This window comes from Malus sylvestris, chromosome 9 (assembly GCF_916048215.2).
Source record: "Malus sylvestris chromosome 9, drMalSylv7.2, whole genome shotgun sequence".
Classification (NCBI taxonomy): Eukaryota; Viridiplantae; Streptophyta; class Magnoliopsida; order Rosales; family Rosaceae; genus Malus; species Malus sylvestris.
In genome coordinates this window covers 5,931,972-5,950,223 of record NC_062268.1, presented here as the reverse complement: position 1 = coordinate 5,950,223, position 18,252 = coordinate 5,931,972, and the positions used below count along the sequence as shown (strand labels likewise).

Sequence of the window (18,252 nt, the reverse complement as noted above, 5' to 3'; positions counted from 1 at the left end):
AAAAGAAAAGACCAAGGTATAATCTCACATTTGATGTGTTGTCTTTCTTTTCTTGGTTTACTTGTAAGACAAGTCCTCCTATCTTTTCTCTTTTTACAAATTTCAAAGAAAATTATATTCCACGTGAAGTCGGTAGTACATGTGATATATGTACAACCTTCTTGGATACATTTGATAGGGGAGTTATTTGTTAGTTTCAAGCATGCCACTGTGGGCTCAAACCAACAAAAAAGATTGTATGATGTTATTATTTATTTATTTATTTTTAGCAAACGATATTATCTACACTAAAGGGGAGGAGTAAACCTCACAAGTATGATGTTATTGTTAGATTGTAAACTTGTGCCACGAGTAAGCTGACCTTCTAATCAAGAGATTGTGCCATGGAAAGGTACACTACAAAAAAAAGGGCCTTTTGCGACGGTCAAAACGTGTCGCAAAAGTAGCTAAAAGCGTCGCAATAGCCCTTTTACGACGAGCATGCGACGGAAAATAACGCGTCGCAACAACTAGGCGTCGTAAATGTTGGTCGATTATATGCGACGCTTTAAGCACGTCGCAAATATTATTTACTACAGACTTGCGACGGCAAACTAAACGTCGCAAATAATTGGCAACAGGTTTAAAAAAAAATTATTTGGCGTCAAATGAGACGCCACAATGACATTATTTTGAGTAACTTCACCAAAATTGTTAAATGTAAAATTTACTACAGGTTCCAAACTAAAATAAAATCCAACATCATTGATACAATTCATAATTCACAAAATGAAACACTTATTTGGAATCTTTGATATCAAATAATGTATTAAACTTACAGTAATTAAACATAAATACATGATCTAAACATTTATATAGTCTATAATCCTATGTCAGACCTGTGCTTCTATGTCGAACCTAGCAAGAGATCCCCTTGAGTGTTTTTCCTTCTAAACTTTATGCCTCTCCCCTTCATATTACAATACAAACCTCATCAACATTTACTTCAGATTGAAATCGAAGCTTGGGTCGTGAATGAAAGTAGAAGGCGCCAAAGGTGAGGTAAGAGTGCGAGACGCCGTTTATTTAGTTAGCAAGATGGAACAATCTAATGGATTTGTTTCTTCACTTTGTTCCTCCCGTTGATCAAACTAGGCAAGATGTACCAACCAGGCCACACCAGGCCCTTTGAATTGTAAACATCAAGTTCAACAGGGGAATCTCCTGCTGGGACTGAACATCACAAACAGATAAATGTCAAGCAGAAAACAACCATTGTTTCCGGATTTCATCTCATGCATGTAAACCACTAATGACAAACACAAGACCCTAGTCATGACATACTTGGCTCTTGTTGTACTCAAACTCAATAATATGCAGACAATCTTCGATTCCAACTTCCATCTGCAAAGGCAATAAAATTATAGGAAGATCCATTGAGGGAGGACTAACAATGGGGTGGCTGTTAGATAATAAAAAGTGTGCATGATGCTCAAAAGATCCTGGTATTCCAAGAGAGAGAGATTACCACAAAATCCTGGTATTCCACTATGCTACTACCATAACCACAACTACACTAGTGTAGCAAAATCTAAAAGCTGCCAATAGATATTTACTTCAAGTCTTCGATAAACAATTAAGAATGAAAATATAAGTAACTATCAATGTCTTAAGAGTTACCTAAGTCTCACATTCCCGTTCTAAGTCTCATATGACATCTCAACTGTAGAAAACTCAAAAGGATATGTTTTCCTTTCATATATCTGTCCAGGAACATCAAGTTCCTTTCATATATCTATCTTTCTTTATTTCTAATGTAAAGGGTTGGTAATTATAAACAAAGAATCAAAATCAATAGTTTAAAAAACCGAGTAGAAACTATACAAAGCTAATGAAATGAAGCCAAAACAAACTCACCAAGGGAAGTAAAGTCATAAAAGTTGCCTCTGTCAAAGTACATCTCTGCAACATAAAGTCTATTAGAATGCTAGGGTAAGAATAAAAATCCTAAGAAATGCTATTGACCAAGAAGCAAGGAAAAATAATTACAGGCAGGAGTTGGTTGATTAGCATGTAATGAACCAAAAAACAAATCTCATGCTATTATTTTCACACTAAACAAAAAGCAAATACTTAAAGAGTGGCTTCAACACTCTCTACTGTAACTCTGTCATCAGTTAAATCCAAGTCCAGATAGGGAAAACTAAGCTGCAACAGCATACGAACGAAAAACTCAGATTAAATAAAATCAAATTCGACAACAAAAGTATCAATAAACTTAAAATCACTCTGAAATGAATCTTCACACATCGTTAGCTGTTTCCATATGATCCTCGTCATTTCATCAGATAATTGACAAAATAATACCATAATTAATAGAGTACAGAATCACAACATCATCAATTACAAAAACTGGCTCCAATTACAAAAAATCCTCCAACAATATTAACAATTAGTGATGAAGTAAAACGCAGCAAAAAACTGAAAACCCCTAAACAACCAGAGAGCTTATGGAGAATAGATTGGATTGAAATTTGCAGAAAAATGATGAAACAATACCCAGAAAAAACAATTGGAAGATAATTCCTCGAATAATCTTACCCGAATGGGAAGAGATGACGTTGAATTCGACTTTCTAGTAGCAAAAAGAAAGAACGGATAGATGAGAACAAAATTAGGGATAGTGAAAGGGGTATTTGAGAGAGGGAACAAGAACCATGAATTCTTACCTGGTTCAATTGCGTCTCAACATCAGGATTATGGCGAGAGTGGCAGAGAAGGATTTAAGCTTTGAAAAGAGGCAGAGAGGCAGAGATGCAAAGAGCGAGAAGGAGAGAGGCGGAGAGCGAGAGGGAGACTCGAGCGTACTGAGTCTCATTTTTTAACTTTTTTCCTCTTCTCTTTTACTTGTTCACGCATGCGATGGAACTCAATGGGGTCGTAAATAACAAAGCGCCAAAGTTAACCGCGCAGAAAATTAGTGAAATTCGTATTTATTACGACGGCCGCGTCATGCGTCGCAAAAGAAGTGTCGCAAATACCGTGTTTTCTTGTAGTGGTAAAATCTATGCTAGGTTCTTTTTTGTGCCTTGTTAAGCCAAGGACTTCATATTTTCTATGGGTATGTGAAGTGATAAGCACAAACTGATCCACCTTGGTTCAACTTAGTCTTCAATTCTCATATAGATGTAAGAACTAATGTGTGACAAGTTGTATGAAAAGGAAAGACAGAAAGGAAATAAAGTTAATTGGTTACCAAATATTGAACAACAAGGTAATAACTTGAAAGGAAATGTAAAATAAAAGCAATCGACCAACGATTAAACCTATTTGGGCAAATTCCTGCGAGTAACTGAAATGCTTTGAAATGGACACAAAGTTCACACTCGCGCAGGGAGAATTGTAGCATCCAACACCTATTTTCGAGGGGGAAGCGAAAGATGAATTGGGCGCAGTGGGGCTTCATCGTATACTTTACATGGCGGCCGAATATGTAGAGAGTGTCCTGTAAGAGGATTGACTAAAAGGGCTGAACCTCCTAATGATGCTGACTTTTAAAAACCAAGGAAACCGCAAGAAGAACACACTATAAAAATTTCAAAGGCGAATTCATTATCATCACTTCGCTTGCTGAGGACGAGCCAACGCTTATATCATGTTTCAACGTTGGGAAGGTGATTAATCTGAAGCAATCTTTAGAGTGGGTCAGAACCACAACTTGAGGATCTCCATCATTGCTAGTAGCAGCATTTTGTACATGCATGCATGGCAGCAAAAGACCAGCACCTGACTAGGAGAGCTCCACCAGCTGCTTTATGCTCTTGCTGCTGCTGCACTCCCTCATTCTCTTGGTCCTCGGCGCCTCCATAGTCCTATTCCAAAACAAAACACAATCAGGAAAAAAAAACTAAATTAGATTCGACAAAACGAGAGAGAGAGAGAGAGATCAAATTTGTAAGAATCGATGGGGCAATGTCTAATACTAGGATTAGGAGTTGATACAGTATAACTTTCGTAAACTTTAATCGCTATAGCTACGAACTCATTCGAATGGTTCATGATTTCCAGAAAACTACCAACGTTTGGTTGCTATAGCTAAGAATTTTAGTCTCGGTATTCATGGTTTTCGAAAATGAAAAACCCCGAAACTCGTCAAATTACACTTTCGTTGTGGCTTGTAGATTTTACAATTAGTCACTTGCTTCTCAATTGTTCAAGGATTGTAGAAATATAAAAATGTTAAAAGTTCATTTCTTAATGTGAAAGAGCACATACTTGTTGATTGTAGATTGCATTGAAAAACGGACAAACAAATTGTGTTTTCTTGCTGTTATTGAATTGGCTAGCTGTAGTATAAGAGGGCAAAGAAAGTGAACGTCTGCCGAAAACAGAAGGAAAATTCGTGTTTAAGATGATCATTTTGTATCTTTTGCAGCGAGTAGTGACGATTTTCAGCCTTTAGGGACCAAAATATGCCGCTCAATCAGCAAAAAGGCTTTTAACGACGATAAATTTCGTGGCCAGCCGCTACTAAAGACATCTGTCACAGCGACTAAAAACTCGCCGCTAAAAGTTTCAAAGGAGATGCCTGCATTGCATCAAACAAGTTTTTTTTCTCTACAGAGTCGGAATTTGGAAATCTCAACCGGTATGAACAAGAACACTGTTTCTTAAAACATTCATATTTATGAATTTTACATTGAACTTTTCACTTTTGAGTAGTTTTCGGGTTTCTGCAAAAAATTGTGAAGATATCTTACATGCCAAAAATAGTATAAAAGAACACTCCTCAGAATGCCGGTAAACAGATTGCTGCCATGGAAATTCAAGTTTCAGTCCAGTGATATCTTCTGCGGCCACTGCATCGAAAACATTGATGTATGAGAACTCCATGAAAGTAAGAATCAAAATTATAATAAGAGAATCCAATACAATATATATTTGACCTTTCCTTTCCAATTATATTATAATTTTTACTCTCGATTGTTTTTTTCTTGTAACAATCTAATGATAGCATACTTAACGAGGGGGTTTTCTGACCTTTGGCATGACATTTCCACTGGCTTATGATCCATTGGTACTTTGGTAGTTCAAGCTGAAAAGAACAAAAAGGACATCAGTATATCATCAATGTGTTGGTCAACTACCGTGCTCCTTATAAGATCACCTCCACAAGAAAGACGACAAATTAAACCTGCTAATGAAAATCAAGAGAACGTAAACACAAACCAAAATTGAAAATCTTTACTAGAAAGCAAAGGCATAGCCTGCGATTTGAAATTCAGATCATAAAAGGCATTTGCAACAAATAAAACGACCATAACAATCAAAAAGTGCAGTCCAAAAGTGGCAAAACTACAGCAAAGTGCGCAGGTTTAGTTATCTCTGAAAGAACTCAGTAACCAGTTATAGCACCGCAAAAGCAAATCCATTTTATAGGGCAGCTGATCGGCTCCAGCAACTCCCAAACAAAACCTGGATAAGCACCAAGGAAAGAACCCAAATGAATGAATTCACAGTTCCCACAACTCATGGAACATATAAAAACAACATCGACTTCTAAAGCACATACATCCCTTCAAACTGAAGAATCGCACCACGTTCGCATCTTTTGGACAGCTTCATAAGGGCAGAGACAATATTGAACATGCGAGCATAAGCACATAATGTCCCTCGCACCAGGGGAAATGACAAACAAAAGAAAAGAAAAAAGATCAAAAGCGGGACTGAAAATTGTGCAAAGCAAGACAACAAATCATAACTATGTACACAGTAAAATCCAACATGTATCAGACTATTCCAAGTAAAAATAAAACGACTTCTAAATAACAATCGTTAACCGTAATTAGATTACTGAGATTTCATTTAGAGATTAACAGGGCAGGTTCTCATACAAGTTGGATATGAAAGATTAGCAGGATAGATAGGACATTTGGAAATTTCAATATAGAAACTCATTAGGTGATTGCAAAACAATAAACAAAGAACTGAGAGTCAGGTTGAGTTCAGCATAAGCAGATAAAATTATGCATAAAGTAAGTTGGAATCAAGTTCTCACTTATATAACTTGATATCTGCGTTGCTGAGCGCCGCTGGGAAGTGATAATGACTGATTCATGATTTCTTCCAACTTGCGTTTTAGTTCTGATTTACCTCTCTTGACAGATTGTTCAGTAGGACCCTCAATAAACAGGTAAAGCTTGCGATCTCCTGGCCCTGGAACCTTGCCTGGTGGGAAATATTGACCCCTAATAGTAATGGCAGCTCCAGTCAACTCTGATATAGGGCCCAAAGTTTCCTTGTGGGTAACCTTCCATCGAGCATTCTGGGGAATATCATTTATTTCCAACTCTGCTTCATAGTGCTCAGGCATTGCATCAGCTTGAATCTTTGCTAGGTTATGCTGCAAATTCATGGCAGCTGCAATTGCTGCTGCTCGAGCTGCCCCTTCATGTCCAACAAGATTCAGACCCATCCCAGGCAAAACGGCTGCTGTTCCCGGCAACGTTGCACCACCAAGGACACTGGGAAGAGAAACAGGTAATCCACCATTAGGAAGCAGTTGAGCAGTAGAGACAGGGGTCTGAACTGAAGCCGTACCACCAATAGAGGCAGCAGCAATAGCTGATATTTGAGCAAGGGCAGCCTGCTGTGAAATGTCACCCCCAGCCTTTCTGACACCATCATCTTCATCTTCTGAATCTGACTTGTCATCTTCAAAACCATATTCTTTGGCCTGTGCTTTCTTTGCTGCTTTCCTTGCTTCATCTTCCTCTTCATTAAATTTATAACCACTGCCCCCGTAACCAGTCCCGTGGGCCTGCTCAAGTCCCTGCTTTATTTTTGCCATGAAACCATCAGCAAGAGATTTAAGGTCATCTGGAACAGCTTGCTCAGAGAGTTCCAATGCTTTGACAAGATCTGGGGCATACTTAGCATCTTCCTCAGAGATGAACGTTATAGCACAACCTTTCTTGCCAGCTCGGCCTGTACGACCAACACGGTGAACATAGTCCTCGTAGTGATCTGGAGTATCAAAGTTGATCACCAGCTCAACCCCTTTGACATCTAACCCTCTAGAAGCAAGACTAGTTGCAATCAACAAATTACACACATCGCTCTTAAAATCAGATATGGTGGATTCACGATCTGTTTGATCTTTGTTCCCATGAAGCGAGAGACAAGGATATCCATGCCTAAGCAGATCCCTAAGCACAGTGTCACACGTTGCATGTGCTTTGGCAAACACCAGAATTTTTCCTCTCTCGTACCATTCCCCAAGTATCTCTAATAATCTAACAAACCTTTCATTTTCGGACCTCACTTCAACAAATTGTGTAATGTCCTTGTTTACAACACTCTTACCACCAACCTGTATATGCACAGGTTTGTTTAAGACTTTACGTGCTAAGACTTCAACCTGGTGAGGGAACGTGGCAGAAAACAATAGAGTCTGATGATCTGGCCGAATATTCTGAACAATTCGATTGATTTGAGGTTCAAAACCCAAGTCAAACATTCGATCAGCTTCATCCACAACCAAGTAAGTTACTCTCTGCAGATTTGTTATCCTCCCTCCATTTGTACAAAGTATGTCAATCATCCTACCGGGGGTACAGACGACAATTGCAGCACCCCGCTTCAACTCCCCAATCTGTTGGGCAATACCAGAACCTCCATATACAGGCACACACCTGAGACCCAGTGTCTTGGCAAACTTGTTTATAACACTGTGAATCTGCTGAACAAGCTCCCTTGTTGGTGCCATTATAAGGCCAATAGGCCCATCTCCAGCTACCACAGGTGGCTGGTCCTTGATATGCCTCAGCATTGGCAGCACATATGCAAGGGTTTTGCCTGAGCCAGTTTTTGCAATGCCAATGCAGTCTCGTCCACTCATAATTATAGGCACTGCCTGAGCCTGAATTGGCATTGGCTTTTCATAGTCAAGCTTCTTTATCATTTCCAAGATTTTGTTTGTAAGTCCAGTTTGGTGCCAGGTCTTAATGGGCTTTGGGACATCCTTACCATGTATCTTCAATTCCAATTGTTTTCGGTATGCACCCACATCTTCTGGGGTCATTTTTGAGACCTCCTTCACCTCAATGTAGAAATTTTTCCTGAATGGTTCATAATCTATCTTTGAGTGATCCACTAGAGAAAGTTTATCGACTTTTGTCTTTGTCACCCTTTTTGTGAACTCATCATCGTCTTCGTCTTCTAAGGGATCATCATCATTCTCAATGTCCCCATAATCTGAATCAGAATACTCCCCAGGAATTATTCTGCCCAAAGAATTGTTTGAACCTTTTTCACCAGCAACTACTGGTTGTTCTGCAGCATTGGCCAGCTTCTCAACTTCAGGCAGCACCGTAGAATTCATAAAAGCATCTAATGGATCAATTTCATCATCCTGCAAAGCAGGTGCAGCTGTTTGATTCTCAGAATCAACCTCCATGACGGCTCCATCCTCTTTATCAGTGAGATAGGCTTCTCCGTCAAGGTCCATACCTGTCTCTTCTTCATCGTCAGATTCTCCCTCAAGTGTCCAGGTCTTTTTAGACTTGTGTTCATCAACATCCCCTTCCACATGCTTCTCTCCCTCAGCTTGTTTCTCCTTTCTTCTTAACTCCTGCCACTCCTGAACTCTCCTCCTCCGCTTTTCCATTTCCTCATCTAATTTCCTCTGCTCATCCTCTAAATCCTCCTCCACCACCTCAGAGATCGGATTCGTCCCTTTCCTAACTGAATCATCTTCATCACTCTTCTTTACCGGGCTCTCAACTCGACCATCCCTATGTCTATCTGACCTGCTGTTACTCCTTTCCCTCACTCTCTCCGCATTCTCCTTGTCATCTTTCCTACGCCGCTTCCTATCACTCTCCCTAACATCCTCCTCCTCCTCTTCATCTACATCATCACTCCGCACCCTTCTCTTTCGATCTCTGTCCCTTTCCTTCTCTCTAACCTTCTCTCTTTTCCCCCTCTCTTTGTCTTTCTCCCTCCCCATCTCTTTATCTCTAGCCCTCCTATGACTACCGCTCTCCCTATCTCCTCGATGCCGCTTCTCTACCTCATACCTCTCGTCCTCAGAATCACAAAACTTGTCTCTCGTGGAACGACTAGAATCACAATCTCTCTCATCTCTATCTAACTTGTCTCTCGCGGAACGACTAGAATCACCATCTCTCTTAAAATCTCTATCTTTTCCCCGATGTCTCCTCTCTCCATTCTTCTCCTTTTCGCCATCTCGATGACCGCTAATCCTTTTCGATTCTCGCTCCTTCCTAGGTTTATGTTTGACCCCCTCTACCATTGCTTCCAGTTCCTTGTATAACAACAACACTTTTCTGCAATTGAGTCAACAAAACCCACCAAAAATAACTCAATTTTCCGACTTCGTACAATTCAGACGAACATAATCGACAGGAAACCAATTCAGACCGGGAAACCAATTCAGATCGGGATCCAATTCAAACAAGGAAGACACTAAAAGCAGACCCTAAATGCAAACCGAAATCGAGAAAATAGATTCGTATAATATTTTTCAAAATTTAAGAAAACTCGATGCAGAAAGGATCGATTACCTGGTTGATACAGAAAAGCTCGCCAAAGGGGGAAAACGCAGAGTTAGGGCAGATTGATTTCTTTGCCTCCAATCAATCGAATTTGATCAAGACTGGGCTATATGGTCGGTCGGTCGGTTATTTTGTTGGGTTTCTTAATTGGGCCGGTTTTGGATTAAAACATATTAATGGACTCGCCGTCCTGTTTCCTCAAAGTTCCTCTTTTTTTAGTTTTATTTTTATCAACTCTTATGAGCCTCGTTTTCAATTCTCAGTTTTTTGTTTAACTTTTTTAAAAAACTGAAAATGGATAATTTGTTTGGTAATTACTTTTAGTTTTTAAATTAAAAAATAAATAAAAACTGAAAAATTACTTTCTTAAGTTTTCAAAATTTAGCATTAAGTTTTCACTTTTTGGTTTTCAGTTTTCATGTTAGTAGTTACCAAACAAAATTTCAATTTTTAGCTTTTAAAAAACTAAAATTGAAAACGAAATGGTTACCAAATTACTCATTAGTTTCCTATGTAAAGTTGGTTTTTTTACCATCGTAGAAAGGAGAATTTGAACTTGGACTTCCTTTTTTTGTACAATGATTCTACATTTAAAGGGATCGGGTTAGGCCACACAATGAGTAATCAACCACTTATTAGGCATCGAACTCAACACAAATATAGTACGTCCTCGCTATTCATGTGAGCTGAATTTTGAGACCTCTCACTTATAAATGAACATGAATATCAATATACCGTATTACTAGTTAATAAGCAAACTTCTTTTAACATTAGGAATGCAGATCAATAAATTTAAAAAAAAAAAAGTTTTATATGGTAAATTAAAGAAGACATATCACAAATGTAGGAAAACAGTTTATTTGAATAAATTATTGCACTTTAATCAGATGATAAGCGAAAAACTAGTTTTTTGTGTTCCATGCGGAAAATTTTTCCTTCTTGCAAACTATTAAATGCTACAAGAATTTGATCGATCGGATTAGTTTGGAGTTTGCTTTTATTATCTAGACTATCCAATGCTTGTAGCATTTAACATTTAACGTTGTATAGCACCAAACGATGCTTGATAAACTGTTATGAAACATTAGATTCTAAAACTCCAGAATATAGAAGGAAAGACCAATGTTTATCATAATTAAACAAAGATGGATAATATACTTAGCTTGTACAAGAAAATTGAAGGGCTGGCTTGCTCGTTGTGAAAGAAATGAAGTTTTTCCCCTACTTTTTATGCGCGAAGTGTGAGATCTGACAATGTATTTTGTTTGATAATGTAATGTTCTTATCTATCTTCTAAACTTTTTTAATTTAAAGAGAAGTAGATTCCAATAGGATGCAAAGAGCGGCGCATTGACCAGGCTAACTGGTCTAATTCAAGTCTTCCTCAAATTAATAATTAATACCAAACAGTGAAAAGATAATGAAATTGGAGTAAATTGTAGCAATGATCTCTTAACTTTAATCAAATTAGAGCAATGGTCCCTCAACTTATCAAAATGTGTAGCTATAGTCATTTTCATCAATTTCGTTAAAATTTTATCAAAATAAGTTATGTTGGAATAACCATTTATATAATTAGGGTCCCTTAACTTATCAAAGTGTGCAATAATGGTCATTTTCGTCAATTACGTAAAAAAAATTGTCAAAATGAGTTATATTGGAAGGACCATTGCTACAATTGAGTTAAAATTAAGAGACCATTTCTCCAATTGAATTAAAGTTGAGAGACCAATGGAAATGAATTTTTAGTTGAGGGACCATTACTCCAATTGAGTTAAAGTTAAGGGATCATAGCTACAATTTACTCTTGAAATTGCAGTCAACAAAGAGATATAGAGAGAGTACATGTTTGCCAATTGAAAATTGAAAAAATTTGCATCTGAGATTTCACAATGCTCTTGCAAAGTAAAAAGAATTACAAGAAATAGTAGTTGTATAAACTAATTCAATGAATTGAAGAGTTTAACACTGGCAAGGTGTAAATACTATTACTGCATGCACTGAAACAAAAAGAACAAAAATTAATTATCAAGCAAACCGTTCAACTTCACCATCTCGGGTTTGTTTTTAGTTCGGACTGCTAGGTTGTGGTGCTTTTTATTTATTAGATTGACGATAGAAAATAGTATTTTTTTAATTCAATCGTGATCGTTCATTTCTTATACTACTCAGTAGTCTGAATTATTAAAGAAATATTGTATCATGTCATCTCTAATTATTATAAACTTGGACTGAACCATCTCAAATTTCCGACAATCTTAGGTGACTTTGAAGCATCATGAATTTCAATTTATCTTCCAAATTTCCAACCATCTAATAAGTAGAAGACGCGGCTTGGGTACTATATCCAAAAAATGGGAAAGGTCAAACACGTTTTCAATTCCTCCTAACTCTACGAAACGAATGCTATCGCTCCCAACCCTCTCACTGGAAATGACAAGGAACAACCTCGGCTTGTTACAAACAATATTTGGTTTCCAAAACTCTGTACCACGAGAAAGTTGCCGCCATTCTCCGACTCAATCTTGTAAATTAAAAAATCACAAGTTCAAACACATATTGTACACGAATGGATCCTTCATATGATGGATCAACTAGACTTCATTGTGGGTTGTTGATTCTATCAAATATGACTTATCCTCGAATTCGAACAAGGGACTACGACGTGAACGAAATTCATAGCATGATGACCGGTAGTCCCGTGGTTCTTCTTTGTTATAAACCCACTTCAATTCCAACTTATCGTCATCATCTCCGAAGTGTGATGTGCGAGTTATAACGCGTCCAATCTTAATCTCATCATTTTTAGGCGTATAGAATGCCACAAGACGAAAAGAATAGGGTGAAGGAGATTCCTTTTTACAATCCAACATCTGATAGATTCTCCAACTTTTTTTCTCCTGGCCTGCACAAACCAATCTCCATAGAAGAAAAAATTGCTGCTACTGTACATTCTGAGATATTTGAACTGGATAAGACAATTTCACGAAGAAAGCAGTTGCCTTTTGGATAAGAATCAATACGATACTTGTGGCTTTTGGATAAGAATCAAACGATACATTTCGACCTTCCCGGTCTTTGAAAAGGTTGTGGAAAGATGAAATTTCTCTCAAGGAAGGAAGTTTGTGTTTGGCTCTTGAAATAGGGTTTAGTACGTAGAAATACTTCATAGTTATTTTCCTCGGCCATAATCAACCAACCTTTAGAGGAACCAAGAAACCGCCCTTCATTTCGCTTATGCAACCCTAACTTGATAACTTTATGCTCAAATGGGATGGAGAACTCTTAAGTATTCGGGACTTCGTTGATTGAGTACTAACCAGGGCAATTCGGAGCACTATGGATGTCTCTTCGCATAGCAATCGAACTCCAATACTTGCAGATGATGCTTAAGCGAATCCGATCACGCAAGTTGAGGCGCTGTACGATATTCTCCATGATATCCAAAGGTGTTGTCTGCCAACGCCTGTAATTTGGTTGATGTCCTTATCCGCAAACCCATCTGCAACTAGCCATAGCCATGCTAATCAATCTCCCCAGTCCAAAAACAACAAAAACAATTCCATAAATCAAAATTTCAAACAACAGAATACGGATAATAAAAGCACGAATTACCTTCAACCTCGTCGCCATTCTTGGGGGGTCCCAGCCATCACCTTCCTTGACGAGCTTCTTCTCCTTCTTCAACCTATGGCTATCACTCTCCCTGTCTCCTCGATGACGCTTCTCTGCATCGTACCTTTCGTCCTTAGAATAATCACAAATCCAATAGGATTCTCAACCTTCCTAGGTTTATGTTTGGCCCCCTTTACCATTGCAGTTCCTCTTACTATAACCTATAATCCTCTGCAATTTACGAAACACACAACAAATCACTCCTTTTTCTGACTTAAATACAACTCGGACCAACTCAAAAACAAAAGGAGACAATTCAGACAAGGAAACACTAAAAACACAAAACCCTAAACCCCAGTTGAATCAGATGTAAAACGACTTCGAATATTATTTTCTAAATTTAGATCTTATTCCATTCGTAGAGATTGATTACCTGATATATTGATACTGAAAAGATGATGCAGGGGGAACACAGAGATTTAGGGCACACATTGATTACTTTTGTCTCCAAATAATTGAATTTTATGGTCGGTTATTTTGTTGGGTTTAATAATTTGGGCCTATTTTGGATTAAACAATATTTTAGGGACCGTTAATAAATTTGCAAATAATACATGTGTGATCCGCCAAAACCCATCATTAACAAAACCATTGGATCCACCAAAACATTTTGGCACTATACCTTTCCACTAATTACTTTTAGTCTCACTTTTGTTTAAGAAATAACAATTTAATGGATATATATGACATAAATATTATTTTCTTGCATCCGAAGTCAAGAGTATGTAATATAAAAGTAAAAGAGTCAAAAGACCAATGTTTATTATAATTAAGCATATATAGAAGATAATACATATGTTTTGTATATGAGAAGAAAATTATATAATACATTAATTAACAAGCTTCAATGATAAGTTACTTTCAGCATAATATACAAATAATACCCTAATAAAATATCGAACTAGAAAAAGAAATCCATGAAATAGCTATTATTGCTTGATCATGAAGGCCTTGATGCGAGATATCAATTCTTGTGTCCGTGAATAAGATAGCTGAGAGTTATGCAGAACTTGGAATGCATGTCCAACTCCTTTGTACAGTACAGTTTCCACCCTCGTCCCAATGCTACTCAATGCGTTGCACAACTCAAAATTCCCATCCTTCAATATATCCAATTCTGATACGCATACCATCATGCTCGGGAGCCTTAAATCGCGTAATTTGGCCACACCGGCGTTCACTAGAGGGTTGCACCACGGATGATCTCTGCTGGCCCCTAACGGAAGAGACAGCCGCCAATATGTGTCTGAACTTGACAGACTTAGGGCGGAGTATGGTGGCTGAGTTGCACATTTTTCGGACCAAGTTCGAGCCTCTCCTCCAAAAAAGGGTTGGATCAAGACGGTGCCTTTGAGACTTAATGGCCTTAAAATGGAGGGGTCACGTGAACCTACCTGTGTGGTGACATTGTAGGCTATGTTAGCCCCTGCACTGTCACCGCCTATGAACAAGCTGGACAAGTTGCACTTACTTAACCACCATTTTTGCTCACTAGACTCACTCAGAGCTTTTTGTTTTACCCACATAAGGGTTTTGAATCCGTCATCATAAGCAGCAGGGAGACGGCTTTCAGGGGCTAAACGGTAATTCACAGAGATGATGACACAACTTGCTTGTGAAGCAAGTTTGGCCAGGAACTCATGGTAACAGCTCCAAGCAGCAGATCCAACACAGAATCCACCGCCGTGGAAGTAGACAATCACGGGGAGGTTTCCCGGGTGGCTTGGAACATAAATGCGTGCCCATAAGTTGGTAAATTTGTCAATAACAATATCTTTGGCCTCGACACCAGGTGGTAGAGCTAGAGTGCTGGGGACACTTGGGATCATCAGAGGCCTTTCGACGTATCCGTCTTTGTGAACTCGGATGAGGCCTTCGATTTCTTCAAGTATAACTCCATGTTGGTTAGGGTTTTTAGTTGCTTGGAGGTTAAGCCTTGGATCAAGAGATATGGCTGCCATATTTCTTCTAAATTTCATACGATGTTTGTGGATCAAGGGATGTGAATGTGGTTTACTTCGGCACGTACAAGGTCCTTATATAGAAAATGAGAAAGCATTGTTCATGTGAAAGAATTAAAGTTTCCCTTCTTTTTATTAGAAAAGTGGGATTTGAACTCAGCATATGCTAGCTGTCATGCAGATTATTCTTATCCAATCTGAGCTAGAATTAGTCAGCTCTCAAAATTAAAAATTTGTTATTCTGTTTGATTTACATATAGGGAGATTTAAAGTTGTTTGTAGGGACGAACATACTATCGTGATCAACTTGTCCAACTCACATTGACGATTGAAGTGAAAGATAGAGACTGAAGTCAACGAATGAAACTTCTCACCAAGATAACTGTGGAGCCAAAAATAATCACAAAGCGACACGTGGATTTTTTTGTGAAGATGATAAATTTACCCTCGAGGTACCGGGTCTCCTACACGCGAGTAGTGGAAAATCATCTATCAACCAAATCAGGAGTACCCAAAATAGGTAACAAGTTCAAATATGTCTCATCCATCCTCATTCCATAACCTCCAAAAACCTCCCAAAACATTTCTTTTATTATGATAATTAGCCAATTAATATATTTATACCTAATTAATATATTAATCGCTAATTGAATCACCAAATAACACTTCATTCCCTATATATATGACCCTATTTCTTCTAAAAAGCTAGGTTGATACTCTTGCAAAACTCCCAAAAATCCTCTAAACACTTTTTCTCTCTAAATTCTAACTTTGGCATAAGAGGTTCTTCAGCCAAAGCCCCCCAATTCATCATGAGCGCGTGAGGTTCTTGGCCTTGACCAAAGGTGTTGATTGTTTTGTAGGTGCAATTTTGTCCAAGAAGAAGAAGGCGGAAATTTGCATCCACAGTAACGATATTTTAAGACAACGAGAGATTGCCTTCTACTTTATGCTCTCCAATTATTCTGTTAGCATTTTCTTTTTTGTTGATTTTATTAAAGCGTTAAGTTATCATCACTTCCCTCACCACGTTTTCTTTTTCATGGAACATTATCTAAAAACTGAAATAAAAGATCAACTAATAATCAGGCATGTTGATACCTGAAAGTGGTTTTCAAGAGTGGGATGACAAGTGACGATTGAGTCGGACAATTCATCTAAATATGAATTTTTTTAGTGTACCCGAAACACAAAACATGCATTAGAACTCTTGAAAAAAGGATTAAAACACGCACTAAAACTAACCCTTTTTCTGGAAATCTCTGGTTGTTTGGTAATGGAAAGTTGCCTTGCTTCATTTTTTTTTTTTTGGAAGTTTAACAAAAAGATTTCGGTACTATTCACTTTAACGAAAAAATATATTTTTATACTAAAAAATCAATCATGATACTATTCACTTTACCTTTTATTTTATCATTATTGTTAAAACTCAAAGTTTTCAACATTTTTCATTAGTTTTTCTTTTTTTTTTTCTTCTAAATATGAATATTCTTAAAATTCAACCCACATGCAAATGGCCAGTCAATTTTATTCTTCAAATATCTTATCATCTTCTCATCACTTGCTTTCTGACTCTTTAGTCTTTATGCTCAACTTATATTCCCTCATCTTTTTATTAACTTGAAACCTCTACTGGAGTTTAACGGAAAAATAATTCCAAATTTATTGAGTAATTATTGGAACTGAGTTATCTGTATCTTCATGCAATGCAATTAATCATCACATTTTTCTTAATTTCAATTTTGAATTTCTTCCATAAATCTTTCAGTTTATGGTATTTGGAAATCGAACTTTGGTTGACTATTTGTAGTTTTTGCAGCTACAACACGTACGTATATTTGTATCTTTTCTGTTCAAGTTGTCCCAAAAAAGGAAAAAAGAAAAGGACCAAAGATAACACGTAAGTGGAAAAGAATCAACACCATGTAGAAGGAACTTCTTGAAATTAGATTTTGTTCTTTATATATTTCGTATCGTACTTGCCTCAGCTGGAATATTTGCCGTCCGTCCATATTTTTGCATGCGTGTCTTTATTCTTCCACAGTACTATTAGACTTTTATATAAAGCTCGTGCATGGTGATATACGGGATGAGATCTCCTCCGGATCTCTCCCACCAAGTCCTAGGGATCCAGAGATCCGGATCTTTGAAATTTAATCTAACGACTACAATTATTATAATTTTCAGAATGATCTCCTGTTTATAACTGTTTTATCAAATTTCAAGAACCTGGATCTCCGAATCCCTAGGATTTGGTGGAAGAGATCCGGAGGGGATCTCTTCATCGTACAATGGTTTACAAAGAAAATAATAGAAAATTTGAAAGTTGTCAATCAATAATTTTCTTTTGAAATTATAGACACTTTACTAGAGTTAAGTCAGTTATTTTAGACATTGTACGTGTAGAGAATGAATCTCACATTAATAGAATGAGAGACCTTATATGTGCTTATAAGAGGTTAGGTTATTCTCCATATTGTTAATTGGTTTTATGGTGGAACCTTAACTTTCTTCATGGTATAAGAGCCAGGTTGTCTCGTGTGTGAAGTCAAACAGCCACACACACTTTACATCACCCTGTTGTGTTGTCCACGTGTTGAAAATGAGTCTCACATTGATGGGAGGAGGGACATTGCATGTGCTTATAAGAGGTTATGCTACTCCCCATGCCCCCTCACATCTGACGAATTTTCAAGTCTAACACGTGAGACAACCTACTCTAATACTATGAAAAAAGTTGAGGTTCCACCATAAAACCAATTGGCAATATGGGAAGTAGCCCAACCTTTTATAATCTCATGCCCTCCTCCCATCAAGATGGGACTCATTCTCAACATTATAAACTATTTTCTATAAGCTTGTTATTGTAGATTATTTAAATTGACAACATAAAATTATTTTTTGCAAAAGTATATGAGTCCTATGTGACAAAATTTTAAAGCCAAAAATCTAAAAATTACTATATAAATAAAATAAAATGAGAGTTTTTTTCCTTCTAATATAGATCAGATGATAGAATATGTATAAGAATTCTTATCCGTTAGATTTTTTACTGTCTT

At 37.5% G+C, this 18,252-nt stretch overlaps 2 protein-coding genes, 1 long non-coding RNA gene and 1 pseudogene across 5 annotated transcripts; all 4 read right to left on the bottom strand.

Annotated features, from left to right (window-relative positions):
* Nucleotides 1-724: 724 nt before the first annotated feature.
* Nucleotides 725-2,105, bottom strand: LOC126582417 (uncharacterized). Its single transcript, XR_007609519.1, has 2 exons — nt 1,324-2,105; nt 725-1,212 (listed from the first exon to the last, which is right to left on the bottom strand). It is a non-coding gene; the product is annotated as an uncharacterized LOC126582417 (long non-coding RNA).
* A 2,525-nt stretch (nt 2,106-4,630) lies between these two features.
* On the bottom strand, nt 4,631-9,696 carry LOC126582416 (DEAD-box ATP-dependent RNA helicase 42-like). Of its 3 annotated transcripts, none has more exons than XM_050246562.1 (4): nt 9,567-9,696; nt 5,552-9,329; nt 5,020-5,454; nt 4,631-4,838 (listed from the first exon to the last, which is right to left on the bottom strand). In XM_050246562.1, the coding sequence occupies exon 2, from the start codon at nt 9,293-9,295 to the stop codon at nt 6,038-6,040; it is 3,258 nt and encodes a 1,085-aa protein (XP_050102519.1). In that variant the 5' UTR covers nt 9,296-9,329; nt 9,567-9,696; the 3' UTR covers nt 4,631-4,838; nt 5,020-5,454; nt 5,552-6,037. The 3 variants fall into 3 exon arrangements, with proteins under 3 accessions (XP_050102519.1, XP_050102517.1, XP_050102518.1); XM_050246560.1 differs by having other exon boundaries at nt 5,020-5,074; nt 6,038-9,329; XM_050246561.1 differs by having other exon boundaries at nt 5,020-9,329.
* Nucleotides 9,697-12,416: 2,720 nt separating this feature from the next.
* On the bottom strand, nt 12,417-13,664 carry LOC126582612 (uncharacterized; annotated as a pseudogene).
* Nucleotides 13,665-13,996: 332 nt separating this feature from the next.
* Nucleotides 13,997-15,225, bottom strand: LOC126583205 (probable carboxylesterase 17). Its single transcript, XM_050247527.1, has one exon. It carries the CDS (start codon nt 15,209-15,211, stop codon nt 14,162-14,164), a length of 1,050 nt encoding a protein of 349 aa, XP_050103484.1. The 5' UTR covers nt 15,212-15,225; the 3' UTR covers nt 13,997-14,161.
* Between the last annotated feature and the right edge of the window lie 3,027 nt (nt 15,226-18,252).

Coding starts and splice junctions, on each gene's coding strand:
- LOC126583205 (XM_050247527.1), bottom strand. CDS start 15,211: ATGAAATTTAGAAGAAATATGGCAGCCATATCTCTTGATCCAAGGCTT.
- LOC126582416 (XM_050246561.1), bottom strand. CDS start 9,295: ATGGTAGAGGGGGTCAAACATAAACCTAGGAAGGAGCGAGAATCGAAA.